At 38.9% G+C, this 15488-nt stretch overlaps 1 protein-coding gene across 2 annotated transcripts in view; it reads left to right on the forward strand.

Moving 5' to 3' along the window:
• LOC122795620 (CD109 antigen-like) overlaps nucleotides 1–15488 on the forward strand; it is a 647366-nt gene that overhangs the window by 411551 nt on the left and 220327 nt on the right. For both annotated transcript variants that reach the window (XM_044063888.1, XM_044063895.1), the window contains one exon: nucleotides 15286–15367. In XM_044063888.1, coding sequence (XP_043919823.1) covers nucleotides 15286–15367 — 82 coding nt within the window. The remainder of the gene's footprint in view (nucleotides 1–15285; nucleotides 15368–15488) is intronic.

The following is a 15488-nucleotide window of genomic DNA, read 5'->3' on the forward strand; positions in this document are numbered from 1 at the left end:
GACAGGGACACAGGAACAGCTATATGAGTTTGTTACCTACCTGGAAAGCACCACTGAATTTTTGAGGTTTAGCATTTCACTCTCGGATACAACTATAGATTTCTTAGATGTCTGAGTGATGAAAAACATAGAGCATCGGATTGAGACTGTGTTATATAGGAAGGAATGCTGGAGGAATACTCTCATAGCCTATGATAGTGTGCACCCCAGATATACATTTAACAATATTGCTCAGGGACAATTTTTTCAAACATCTAGGTTATGTACTAATGATGAGACATATGGAGAGAAGTCTGCAGAACTGATGGTGAACTTAAAAGCAAGGGGATATAATCAGAACATAATATAGCGGGCATTTAATAAAAGTAAAGAAGAGAGGTTGAATAAAGCAAAACCCTGGTTTTCTGGAAATGTGCAGGTGCATGACAGGGAGACTGATATAAGCAGGCAGCCCCTTCGAGTTGCTTTGAATTATAGTAACAATGTGAGGGGCATATGTGACATTATTTGCCAAAACTGGAAAATCTTGTTAACTGATGACAGAGTGAAGGCACTAATAATGCAGGAACCACATTTTGTTTCAAACATAGTAAGAATTTAAAGGATTTGCTTTGTACAGACCAACAGGGGGTTAGGAAACCTGTCATGAGGCAACAAGGGACATTCCACTGTAGACATTGCAAAGCTTGCCAGTATATTAGACATAACAACACATTCATTCATCCATTGTCTGGAAAGAGCTATTCATTGAAACAATATGCTGACTGACCAGAAATATTATATACTTGGCTGACTGTATGCAATGTTGTTCAACTTATGTCTTCTATACATACAGCTAATGTACAAGCATGTAAAGCAGTACTTGGGGCATGTATTTTTTTTTATGGTTTTGCAGGTTATTCACCCAACCGGGGGGGGGGGGGATTTGAGAAATATAACAGAATGTAATGAAACTAGATGGATAATTAATCTGGGTGCTGACAGAGCACCTGGCTTGAATGGTGTCATTCCTATCAAGTCTTTTTTGAAAAAGAGGAGGGCTTTTTACTGAGTCTTTGGTTGGTTGTTATGTATTTTAAAAGGTATTCAGAACTTTTGTATGTTGTCTGAAGAAGGGTTTTTCAGACCTGAAAGCGCTAACCTACTGCATTTTATTAAACTACTGTTTTTTTTTCAGCATGGTGGTCCAGATCATCTGTTTTTGCTGTTGGAATCATACAACAATCGTAACAGCCTCCAGAATATTCACACATAATAAGCGGTCGCTGCATGAAAAGTGTCTCCCTCATTGGAATATTTGTACTGTTTTGTAGAACTCTATTACCATTTCTGAAAACTTTTTAACAAAAATGCTTGACTGGGTATGGATAATGTAGGATTTACCCAGAATTGCCATGGTTTGATGATAAGTGTGAATCCCAGCTGATCAAACAAAGCCAGACGTTGGTAAATCCTGCATTAACCACACATTGGAGCAGCTTATTGCTGATATGTAATGCCATTATAAAAGAAATGCTTCTGAGGTTTAGTGTATGCATATTGTAAATATTGTTTTGTAAATTTTTATTTATTTATTTTTTTTGTGGGAGGGTATTTTTCCTTGAACCACTGAACATATATTATATATATATATATTTTGAAGGCTATTAAGTTTGCAATCCCCATTTATTTGCTAGAGGAAAAAAAAAGAAAAAAAAAGAAACAAAAAACACAAACTTCAAAAGGAAAAGACAAAAATATGACACAAAACATCAGAAACATTCTGCAAAATCAGGGACAGCTGAGGACTCCGATAACTTTAAATTAGATCCACTTGTATGACTTTGACTGTATACCAAAACATTATGCAAAATAAGGGCAGTTGAGACATTATATGCCCCCATACATATACAAAAAAAACAGACCAAAATATGATGCAGATATAGTGACCATTTAGAATTTATATGCTGTACATACATACATGCATGCATACCTACATTTACACACAAGAATTGTGAGATTGTTCACTCATATTGCTCTGATAATCTAGAGTTCCTGTCCTTAAAATGCAGACCCTTTTATGAACCTAGAAAGATAAATGGAATATATGTAAAAGTGGTATACATTCTACCCAGTGCAAACACCACTGAGGCCCTGACCAATCTTTATAACTCTACCTGTGAGCTGCATAGGAAAAACTCAGAGTTTGCACATGTGGTTGTTGGTGATTTTAATCAAGTGGATCTAAGAGACGAACTACCCTACTGCTATCAATCTGTAAATTTTCCTAGAAGGGGGGCAGACATTCTGGACATGGCATATTGCAACATCAAAGGTGCCTACAACAACCTAACTTAGGAATCTGTGACCATATTGCCATCATGCTTCTAACAGCCTACAAACCAGCTCTGATCATAGAAAAGCCACAGCTAAGCAGATCATATATATATATATATATATATATATATATATATATATATATATATATATATATATATATATATATATGTGCACTTAAAAGATAAATAAAAATGTATTCCTATGCTTGACCCTCTTATGGTTGCTCTTGCAAATTAACTACTTCCTCATTCCTATCTTTGGTTGTCTTAGTCACCTGAGGCAACCTGAGCCAATAGGGAGGGCTCCTTGTTTTTTTATGCAGCAGCCTGGTAAGATGCTTAATTCTGTTGTTGCAGAGTGGTGCCGAGAATTTGTCGGTCAAACACAATGAATGAGCAGGAAAATCTAATACTGTGATTGATTTTGTTTTTATGCTTTTTTTTAACTTGGATCTCAGCTCATTCACAAGTGCAGAGCTCTGCAGAGCTGGAACAAAAAACAATAGTTGACTTTCTGAATTAAATTTAATTAACACATACTTTCTATTTCCAGTGATCGGGGCTGGAGGGGCTGCAGCCCTGCTTCACAAACCATGAGTCACCCCTGTCAATTAATTATGTAACCCTTAACTCTACTCAACCTCCTAGAGTATGTGGCTACTATGATCAAATCCCACAACCCTATATCTTTTCATAGTAGTACAGTCATTGTGCCCCCCACACCTGTGTAATTGATGATAACTGAGCCTTGCCCATCCTCCAACCTGTAAGAGTGTGAGTATATGTGATGCACAGTGTGGCAACTGCAAGCCCTCTCCTACAATTCCTAGATGTGATTGATATTGTTTGCAGCACTTTATTCTGTGTTGTCTGTGTCATGACCCATATCTGTGGATAAAATACTGTCTCTTTACTAGTGCTAAAATATATACCTCCTACCTTTGCCTCAGCTGTCATAATCCCCCATACCTGACTCTCCACCAACCCCTTTCTGATGCAGTTAAAATTTGTATATAAGACCTCGCCAAAATGTTAACTTGCCACTCCAACTGTTTTTACAATGCCATGCATGGAGCATTGCACACTCTGTAGAAATTTACTGCAGATTTCAGGAACGTATTGTATTGTCACTCCTGACACCAGTAGCACAACTTGAGTGGACTAAACACCTGATTTATTGCAGAGTGTTTCAACACGTGCAGTGTTATAGGCCATTTTCTGTATGGTCTGGAGTTTGCAGATGAGGTTATCAATCAGACTTGTTTGGCGCATCCATCGGTGGCTGCAACTCACAACAAACAGGCCTGCTACCAGATTGCTTGGTACCTATGTGGAGATACCTGTCTAGTGTGTGTGTGTGTGTGTGTGTGTGTGTGTGTGTGTGTGTGTGTGTGTGTGTGTGTGTGTGTGTGTGTGTGTGTGTGTGAACCTCTTAACTAAATGACTATGGGAAATTCTCTTGAGAAACTTATGGTGTAGGTCTAATATGTGCCACATATTAGAGTTATGAGATCTCCCCAAGTGATGCACAAACAAATTATAAATAATGCTCTGAGCATTACAGGCCAAGTGACAGTTAGTACAATAAAAGCTTTTTTTTTCTTTCTTTCTTTACTTACTTACTTGCTTAATTACTTATTCTTTGTTGTCTGGTTGTAGCAGGCACAAAAGTGCAAGCAAAATATTCAAGTACAATACTTCAATCTAAAATAATCTGCAGTACCAAGAATTCATGCAAATGCAGTATTACTTGTACAGAAATATTTGTAATAGAGAGAAACTGAGGTCAGGAAGAAAGCGTGGAAATTTATGAAATAAGCAGTACCAGGAATAATTTTACTCAATGAATTTTTATTTGTGACAAGGCAAAAAAGGAAGGGCTGAATGTCGTTAGGGTATTGTTGTTTTCTGGTATTTAAGAGCATAAGAAATATTTTATTTGGAGTTTGATTCTTAATGATAGGCAAAAATAACTGTTTAGTAATGAGTGAATAGAAGGACTGTGGAACAGGCTACGTCTGGAAGCCATTTTGCTTTTTGCAGGAGAAGAGGGTGATGTTCAAGTTGTGGTGATAAAGAAAGAGTGTAATGCAGCATTAATTGCTGTTTGTATTTTTAGAAGTGTTATATGCAGAGTACAGTAAAATAATTTGTTGGTCAGAGTCTTGCCTTGGTTTAAATATGCTATTTGTCAGAATTCTCTGACTTCTGTGATGAAGTGGTTTCAAATGGAGTAGGAGCATTTCAGTCAGGTAATAACTTTTGCATCCAGATTGTTGATGTGATTTCTGAGAGAGGGTTTTGTCCAGGTCCCCTTCAAGTAACACATTTCACCGAATGACATTTGATGACCTTTATTAAATTTCTATAAACATAAATGTTAATCAATATCCATGCAATTCAACCAAACATGATACAGGTGAAATAACATCCATGTAAAATTATCTTAGGACAGGACTGCGTAAACCTGCTCATCCTGATCAATAAGCAGAGTCCATATCTCCACTCATTTACTTATAAAGCAGCGTACCCACTGACTTCCATTACAGTTTATTGTTACTTATCAAGCAGCATACCCACTCACTTCCATTACAATTTATTGCATTATACCATCAACCAAATAAGCAGCTTCTCCACTTATTTATGTACTCAAAACAGTGTAACTGCTCACTTTCCTTTTCAAACTTATTGAATTGAGTATCTAGCACCAGAGGGGGAACAGAAGAGGGCAAGCTTGCCCCTCTTCTCCGCCCTGTCCAAACTAAACATAACCGTATCCCCACTAATAAAAGAGGGAGGGAGGGCGGGTTGCAAGTTCACATCAAAATGTGACTCGTATTCCAGTTACACTTGCCTAACATCCTTTAAGCCCCTCCCTACCCCTACCTCATTTCCTCCCAAAACCTCATCCATTCCTAATTAACCCTATCCTCCCCCTATCCTCCCAAATCCTACTACTCTAACTAACCCCCCACCATGAAGATGTCCCTGGACAAAATGGTCTGTTCCAAACCTCATTTGTCCCGGTCCCCTTCAAGAAACACATTACACCGAATGACATCTGATGACCTTTATTAAATTTCCATAAACATAACTGTTAATCAGTATTTATGCATTTCAACCAAATACGATATAGGTGAAATAATATCTATGTAAAATTATCTTAGGACAGGACTGCATAATCCTGCTTATCCTCATCAGTAAGCAGCGTCCATACCACCACTCACTTACTTATGAAGCAGCGTACCCACTCACTTTCATTACCATTTCTTGGTATTTATCAAGCAGCGTACCCACTCACTTTCATTACCATTTATTGGTACTTATCAAGCAGTGTACCTGCTCACTTTCATTACCATTTATTGGTACTTATCAAGCAGCGTACCCGCTCACTTTCATTACAATTTATTGGTACTTATCAAGCAGCGTACCCGCTCATTTTCATTACCATTTATTGGTACTTATCAAGCAGCGTACCCGCTCATTTTCATTACCATTTATTGGTACTTATCAAGCAGCGTACACGCTCATTTTCATTACCATTTATTGGTACTTATCAAGCAGCATACCCGCTCACTTTCATTACCATTTATTGGTACTTATCAAGCAGTGTACCTGCTCACTTTCATTACCATTTATTGGTACTTATCAAGCAGTGTACCCGCTCACTTTCATTACCATTTATTGGTACTTATCAAGCAGCGTACCCGCTCATTTTCATTACCATTTATTGGTACTTATCAAGCAGCGTACCCGCTCATTTTCATTACCATTTATTGGTACTTATCAAGCAGCGTACCCGCTCATTTTCATTACCATTTATTGGTACTTATCAAGCAGCGTACCCGCTCACTTTCATTACCATTTATTGGTACTTATCAAGCAGTGTACCTGCTCACTTTCATTACCATTTATTGGTACTTATCAAGCAGCGTACCCGCTCATTTTCATTACCATTTATTGGTACTTATCAAGCAGCGTACCCGCTCATTTTCATTACCATTTATTGGTACTTATCAAGCAGCGTACCCGCTCACTTTCATTACCATTTACTGCATTATACCATCAATCCAATAAGCAGCTTCACCATCAATCCAATAAGCAGCTTCACCCGCTTGCTTATATACTTATCAAGCAGTGTAACCGTTACTTTCATTGCCATTTATTGCATTATACCATCAACCAAATAAGCAGCTTCATCTGCTTACTTATGTATTCAAAACAGAGTAACCGCTCACTTTCCTTTCCAAACTTATTGAATTGACCATCCAGCACCAGAAGGGGAACAGAAGAAGGCAAGCCTGCCCCTCTTCTCTACCCACCAGCCTGACCAGGCTGTTTCCACTCTCAGCGACACACTTCCAACAAACTAAACACCATTACGGCCTCCGGCCAAACCTCATTCGGTGTACCCTGTCCCCACTAACTTACTCCTAAAACCCTATCACATAACAAAATAAACAGTTACCAAAACAACTGAAAACAAAACACTGACCCTTCACCTATGCTAAGATAACTTAGCATCTCACTGCACATGAGCTAAATAATCCTCACTTTATGACCAAAGGCAGCTCCGCAATGACTTCAAGGGCATTATAAAAACCACGCAGAGTCAACTACATGCCATCATGCCACATTCCAACCCCATTTACCACCCAGTCCAGTAATAACCAAATGAGCTCTCCTTAATGCCAAAGCAATGACAATTCTAATGACCCCCCCCATCACTACCAACCAAAAAGCATAATTAAATTCCCATTGTCTAGCAATCCCGCCATCACACTATCTCTTATAAGCAATAAAACAGCTCAACAGTCATCATGGCATTCTAACAACTCAACAAAACAAGCCATGCTATTTCTTTATTAAACCCAATTGCATAACTTCATACCAATGAGATCTCTTTAACGCAGGTGCAATATCAATCCAGACATTAAACCTACTAGCCTTTATAACATGAAATGATTAAACAACCATCATGGCATTGTTAGCAGCCCAACCACCATCAGCCCTGTAAGTTCCATATTGGCAACTGGAAACAAACCATAATCCCCCAACAACCCCAATGAACCTCCTACACCAACTAACATAAACACCAAAAGTAAAATAAATACTCCATGACCTTCAATCATCCTCCCTCACACAAGCCACTGACTCAACCCTCCAACTTATAAACATCACATACATAGCTAAAGTGACGAACAGGCCAAACGAGTGAAAGTAAACCCTTAATCCCTCCCTGATGTTAACCCAATGCCCTCTAAAACCAGACAAGGGCAATCACCAACTAACCTTAACAACAGCCCTATCACGAACCTTCCTGTCATCCCTCCAACTATCCAATACGAGAGTAGCGCCTAAGAACCATCCTTGCCCTTGCTGGCCCTCACCTTTCTGTAATGGCTAACCACAGCCATAACAAATGCCATAAACACCCCCCCAAACCCCACATTTATAAATGTATAATCAAAATACAAATCCCCATAACCCACCCTATCCATCTGCCGCAAGAGCTTATCAAAAAAATTAAGCCACAAGCAACAAAAATTGATAAACTACACCAACTATTAACTTATTAACTGCACCAGCTATTAACCCTACCAAAGTAACCCACTCAAACTGGCCAAAATAAACATGTCCTACATCTGCAAGAAATCACCACTGCCCCAACTGTAATGTGCCTTAATGACCATTAAATAACATTACCTACTACCCTATAGCTTCTCCAGCACTCAAAATATCCACAAAACAAAACCATTCCCTTCCAAGTCCATTTCCATCAGGGCATTGACTGTTACTCACGTAGCACTCCATTTGTGACCTCAATGTGCACCATCACCTAAGTGATCAGGACTTCCATTTAAACATGCAGCCAAATTTAAACATGCAGCAAAACCATTCTCACTATGATGACCATCTAGCATATGTGATCTATATATCTTCCTGTACAAATATACCCAATATTAAGTAACTAGCAACTTAGTAACATGGAAGGAAAACCCAGGAGTACCTGGCAAAACCCACACAAATGCTAGGAGGGCACGCAACGCCCACATAACTGCCCCCCCAGCCGTGAATCGAACTGGAGAACCTCTAGCTGTGAAATTACACAAAAAGCTGCACCTCTGCATCCCATGGTGCTTAAATAATAGAAGTCTTAATTCTGCCATGGATTGTACATTATCCTGTATCACAAATCAAACGAGGTCATAAAACATTAATACTTATTCTAAAGTAAATAAAAAGTTGGTTGTGCTTCATCATCCTGGACAGTCACGAGTATCTTCTTCTTCCAGATCACTGTGCTTGCCTTTCCACCTATCCATTTCTGGTTACTCACGCAATGACCCCACTGCTTGATCGACACCAACGCATGATCATCTGCGAATTCACTGTATCTCACCACTGGAACTTGGCACATCACATCTATAAAGAAAAGGAGAAAATTAAACCCTCTAATAGAAACAACAAGGCTTCACCTTATACCCACCTATACCTAATTACAGCCACAGTGTTCCAAGACCCCATCTGCAAGAAAGAAAAAGACATGTAAAACATCCGAAATACAGAACACTAGCATTTGAATTGGGAACAAATAGGAAAAATGAGTAACCCATACTAATGGCTTACTAACAACTTCAGCTAGGAAGGTCATAGGATGGTTAAAATGTTCTAGCTTTACTTCTAACAAGGCTCTCTTAATGAAGTAATACAAGCCGCAACAGTCCCAGAGATTTCTGTTTTGTACCATTGCTCCTGCCCATCACTACGGCAGTTTGCGGATCCCCCCTGCACTACTGCAGCCTTCAAAGCAATCAAATCCACCTTGGGGAAACATTTCATCCCCACATACTGCCATGCCACCACCAATGACCACAAAACAAGAAGCAACTGATAAGCAACAATGGATACACTCGGTAGTGCACTCCTCAACTCTCAAGAACACAGCCGTCACCTCAGCCATGCTGACACATCTCCCCTCAAAACATCTGCCCAACAAGCAAATTCAAGGACTCCCCCCATGTTTATATATATATATATATATATATATTCATTTATATATTTATTTGTAAAACAAAACACTGACCAGCTGAATTACAAGGACACTACTTAGCATAAGCACAAGGATTTGTCTTTATAGTTAAAAGGCTTAGGGTCAAGAAACCTTTTCTGTGTTCAACAATAAATAAAAGTAAATAAATAAACAAACACACATATACATAAAAAAAAAAATGGTGCAACATACTTTTATAACTTGCTTCAATGACCTCACCACCCATGAACAAAAATATTTGTCACATTTGGTGAGGTTTGGAAGTACTGAAATTAGAAATGAATAAATATATTTCCAAATGTACCTTCCATCTTTAAGAGAAAAAGCCAATTTGTCACTGCCAACAACACCTTTCAACACCACCCAACAAACCCAAAATCTAAATGCATTATACATCAACAGGCATATTACGTCAAATATATAAACATGTTCATATTGACAGAAAGAAAAACATAGTGAAGAAACTTGGCATAGAAAAGTTTAAAGAAAAAGCCAAAGAAAACACCTGCAGTGGTCAAAAGGATTAACACTAGACAGAGAAACAGATAATGTGACTACCAGCATGTTCCAAAAATATTTAGAAGTAACCACCACAAGCTAAAACACATCTCCATAAAAACTCAAAATCAGAAAAACAACCCCCCCAAGGCAGAGACACTTTTCAAACACTGCCCCCCCCACCCAGAAAGACAATGGAGGATCCATAGCTGAAACCTATATTCCTTTAAAGACCTGGAGCATAAGACTCAGCTGAATGACCCATTGCCATGACCTCAGTCCTCTGAAGGTCCCCTGCTCCCCAAATGTAGTCTTTCACCAAATAGCTCTTTAAAAGCCCTGTAAAGTCTTGCCCATTCCCACCGTTGTAAACAAAATATTCAAAATACTGAATTCCTAACTTTAAGGAGGTGCTTCCAGCATACTAGCTCTGCTAAACCCCCAAGAACTTGTTCTACTATTGATTTTGTCAGTAAGTCAGTTTATAAATAAGCAGTTATGACTTCTGACATACTAAACCAGACCACGAAATTTAGAATTTTACATACTCTGGATGTCCAGGATACTACGGAAACTCTATCTGCTTTTGAGCCTCCAAACCCAGTGCACACACCACTGTCCTGCTCACAGCAAAAACAAGTGATACACACCTTGGCACTCCTGACTGTGGTCCTAACGACTCACCACCAATCTGCTGAAAATGTATGGTGAAATCTGGACATCACGTGAAGTCCACACCATTGAGAAAACACTTCAGCACCTTCCCGACCGCTACCTACAACTACTTCGTCTAGAGAATTCATCACCCCCAAAATCCCTCTCACTATGCAGCCTACAGCTTGTTTAAGTGAGGGATAAAAGAAAAAATGGTTAAAGTGCTGACAAGTCTGTGTGATGTGGCTTGAAGATCGTATTTCAGCATCACTGATATTAAGATGGCACTAAAAGCAACATCTAGATTCTGCACCCATCTCAAGGATTTAACTTTTGTATTAACTCATTTCCATTTTAAAAACCTAACAAAACTACTTTGCTTAATACCTGGTTTGATTTAGTTTCTCCATTCTCTGCAGGATTATTCCCAGTTCTTTACCTTTCTTACCATTGGCCCCTTTATGGCTTTTCTTTGGAGCTGCCTTTTTGGGTTTAGGCTCTGGTTTGGGTGGAGCAGGTTTAGCAGACAACATTGCAGACCTCCTCTGTGGATCTTCCTTTGCCTTTCTCTTATCTCCCTTTGCATCTCCTTCAGCCTTTCTTTTGGGCATGGTTTCTTATGTGATGAAGGGAGATACAAACAAGAAAAACGATAACTGCAGTACACTGCAGTAGTGAAAAAACCTTCATCCAGGCAGTTCACCTGAAAATTACCAACAGCCCAGGACAGCCCACATCTCTGCTCCCACCACCTGCAGAATGCAACAATCACACCACTGACATTTTTTTTCTTTGTAATACAGTCCATGAACAGCACCCACAGCCAAACCACACACACCCCAACTGCCAGGTGAAATGACCACCCTCCACACTTGATCTGCATCAGCACGAAAATCCAACTGACCAACACCCCACTGAGCATGCGCAATTCACTGCCGGGACACCAAACAAACCTGCAAAAACACATCACCAAATGCAAGAAACTCCACTCGCTAAATCAAATGCAGACAAAACAATTTCACAACATGAAAATAGAAGAACTGCTTCCACAATAGATTGCAAGAAGCAAATGCTCTACAGCAAACCCAATCATTAACCCAAACCCTACTGTGAATGTCCAAACTGTTGAGTTGCACACTACCCCATGTAGTGTGCAGCGGTTAACAGAAGAACTCTCGGTCCGCTAAAAGGCCATTTCAGTTAACAGAGCCACTCTAACACCATGGAATCCTACCACCACTGAGCAGTCAACTTCATCCAGCTCAATGAGCTCGCATATAACCACAAGCTATCAACACGCTCTTTCTTTTTTTTTTTTTTTGTATCAAAACAGGTTGTTTTAGGTATCTCCCAACTATAAAGCTCATATTTGCTATCACCCTTCCATGCCAATGGACTCGTCCAAAGAAAATATGAAGAAAATATGCAGTAGTAGTACATTTGCTGGAATTCAAAACTTTACATCAGGAGAAAACTCACTACTCCTTAAAACTTCAACAAACTCCCCATCATTGCAGCTATGCATGTACGTGGGAAAAGGACCAGCGATAGCTGCCTATCTCAGCCTATGAAAAGTCCTGCGAACCCGCACATCATTTGAGAGGAACAACCCACAGCCCGTACTACCCTCACTACTCTACAAGCAGTACAGTTTGCTACCAAGGACAAACCTAAACCCACTGCTGCCTGAAACTGACTAACATCCGAACCTGGACATTAGGAAAAACCCTCAACTCCAAACTCTGGTATGTGTGGCTCACAGAACACCACTAGGCAAACCTGAAGCCCAAAACAGTGCCACACAAACCATCACTTAAACTTAATCCCCCATACCAACTATTAACCCAAGGCCTACCTGCACCAACGATACCTACAGGTCATCTTGGATGTAAGCTCGCACTAGCAACTTCACGCCAAAATGTGACTCCTGTTCCAGTTACACTTGCCTAACATCCTTTAAGCCCTCCCTACCCCTACCTCACTTCCTCCCAAACCTCATCCATACCTATTTAACCCTATCCTTCCCCTATCCTCCCAAATCCTACTACTCTAACTAATCCCCCACCTTGAAGATGTCCTTGGACAAAATCGTCTGTTCCAAACCTCATTTATCAAATATTCGGCCAAGGTACTTATACTGCTTGTTACTCAGGACACTGTCCACTCTTTCTCCATCCTTGCTCCTAAAATGTGTTAACCTCTCCTCAATCATCTGCAGGAAATACAATCACCCTTTTCTACCTTCAGAGCTGAACTTAAAAACATTCCTCCACACCAAATCCAACTTTACCTGCCACACAGCAGATCATATCTCATAACAGCCTGTCAAGCTCTAGCATTAATCTCTTCAACTGCTAACACCTTCTAACTCCCCATCACCCCCTTCCCTGACTGTCATTACCCCACAGCTTTTCCACCATGATGTTAAGCTGAAATCTAATGTGAATTGTAACATTTGCATTTCTCTCATAATAGCTGCTTTATCTATTAACTACTACTGTGCAGCTTTTATTATATATTGCTATTTTCTGCTGTATTTTTGATATGTACAGCTTACTGCTTCTCTGTTCCCTTTTTTGTTTAATTTATGAATTATTTCAACCAGCCAGTACCTACAAATGGTCAATTGTAATCAGTGTATCCCTGGTAATCAAATTAAAAACAAATGTCTGCCTTTTGTATTACACAGGTTTCCTCAGTGTATTTAATTATGGATTGTTAAGTTTTTGATGGCTGTATCTTGTTTAGGCTACATTTGTCTGGGTCAGGCTGTAAAGGGTCCTTGGACCAGTCTTTTCTCCCAGTTAATGAACATTAAACAAATAAATATACTCCTCCATTTAGTGCAACATAATTGTTCAGGATTTGTTAGGTCGATGCCTGCAATGTTCCTAACATGTCCCCAATAAAACAGTGGAAGGTCCACATAGCTAAGATGGTTAAGGCTACACCTTCCTTAATATCCAAAGGACTGACCATACAACCCCCCCCCCCACAATTATGGTTGAAGATCTATGCTGTCACCCTGTTCATGCAGAAATGGTCCACATTCTGTCATTCAGGTGGTGGAATGTCAGGTGCTGTAATGGCTTCCTCTGTGAAGACGGTTGAGGCATACAACACTGTGGCTGTCTTCACATACTGCTGGGCTACAGCAAACGCTGCTTCTCTCAAATACACTGTGATTATCAGTGCAAAAAATGGGTAGACACTGTAGTGCAGTACATCATTTATGAATTTGACTGCTGTTTTGGGTTTTGTCATTTACAGATACTTTGTGTACCATTTGCATGGAGTCCCTTATTATCATGTCATTATACACCCATTAGCATAAGATATATAATCATGTCGTTATACACCCATTAGCATAAGATATATAATCATGTCATTATACACCCATTAGCATAAAATTATAATCATGTCATTATACACCCATTAGCATAAGTTCTATAGCACAGTATTTGAGCCTTACATGATTGCTCTGTATCTCTGAAGCGACCATATCCTGTGCCTTGTCACTATCTCTGCTAATTTGTGCTGCTCTGTGTGCTAATTTTATATGAGTTCCTGCTAACATTGACTATAAGTCTTTTCTAGCTTCAGTAGCATTGCAAACATTACTCTGTGTTTTAAATGGTACCTAAAAAACGTTGGAGGGGAAATACAGCACTACATTTCTTTTAGTATTTTCTTTACATCGATTCTTAATTTTTTAAAGTATTGTACAAAAGACAATTTATCTTTCAGGCAAAAATAAAACAAAACAAAAAAACACTTGACAATCACTACTTACTGATGTCATGTGTAGTGGAGATGACATAGAAAATGCATATTTTGCCGATTGTATACTACATACTTAACAGTTAATATTTGCATATGTGTCAAATGAGACTTGCTGATTAAATTGGGATGTTATCTCTATGAAACAGTACTGTATAACCAAAACAATATTTTTCATTGTATTTTCACTGCCATTCAAATGTTTATTATGCAATAAGTTAAGCATTGTAAATTAGGTATTACAGCTGACAAGAGTAATGCATGATTAATGTTCCGGATCAGCCATACTTTCTGGGAAGCTGACTGGCAGAATGCAGAGTGTTTTAACTCATAATATGATTTAATGAATTAAACAAATATATAATTAACTAGATGCAGATGGAAGGCCTAACATCGGACGGAAGGAATACTTATACAAAAAAGCACTGCTACTTAGCTTACAAAAACAAAGAGTTGTAACAGCCATGAAAGAGCTGGACATGAAGTATGATGCAGACTTAAGTAAAGAATTGCACATATACCATAACAGAAATTTAACTGAATGCCAGTACTGCACCCTTTTGGCATCTGCAGATCACGCCTTCTAACACCTTATGCCTGGGGCAGCTACTGTCTTAGCTATGGCTCTGCATACAAGTACTGTTTTTTTTCTGCATTTGTTTTCATACAAAACTTACTAAAATACAATTCAACACTATTCCACCAGTCAACAAGGATTTCAATAATATTTCAGAAACATCTGTGCTTTAAAAGTTTTGCAAAAACGTCTTTATTTAGAACTACGCATGTAAATTAATTCTTGACTTGGAAAATTCATCTGACATATTTGAACTTTTAAACTTGCACACTAATCTACCTTCAAGACAATGTAAGGAAATATAATAAGTCCCTGGTTTAGATTAAGCAGGTTTTAAATGGAACTGTCTTGTGCTGTAATTATGTTGGTACTAATAAAATATGTCTTATTTCTTATAATTTCAGGGTACCAGAGGGAACTAACATTTTTCAGGAATGACTATTCATTCAGTGCATTTGGAAGTTATGATTATTCTGGAAGTACTTGGTATGTATTTTTATAATGTCTGAGGATGATGCACGCAGCACTATTTTGAGATCATTCTGAACTTATTTATGTCCTTCAAGCACTTTAATAATGCAGGATGATTTTCAGACTTATTCATATT

This window comes from Protopterus annectens, chromosome 1.part0 (assembly GCF_019279795.1).
Source record: "Protopterus annectens isolate FY-2018-M chromosome 1.part0, PAN1.0, whole genome shotgun sequence".
Taxonomy (NCBI): Eukaryota; Metazoa; Chordata; order Ceratodontiformes; family Protopteridae; genus Protopterus; species Protopterus annectens.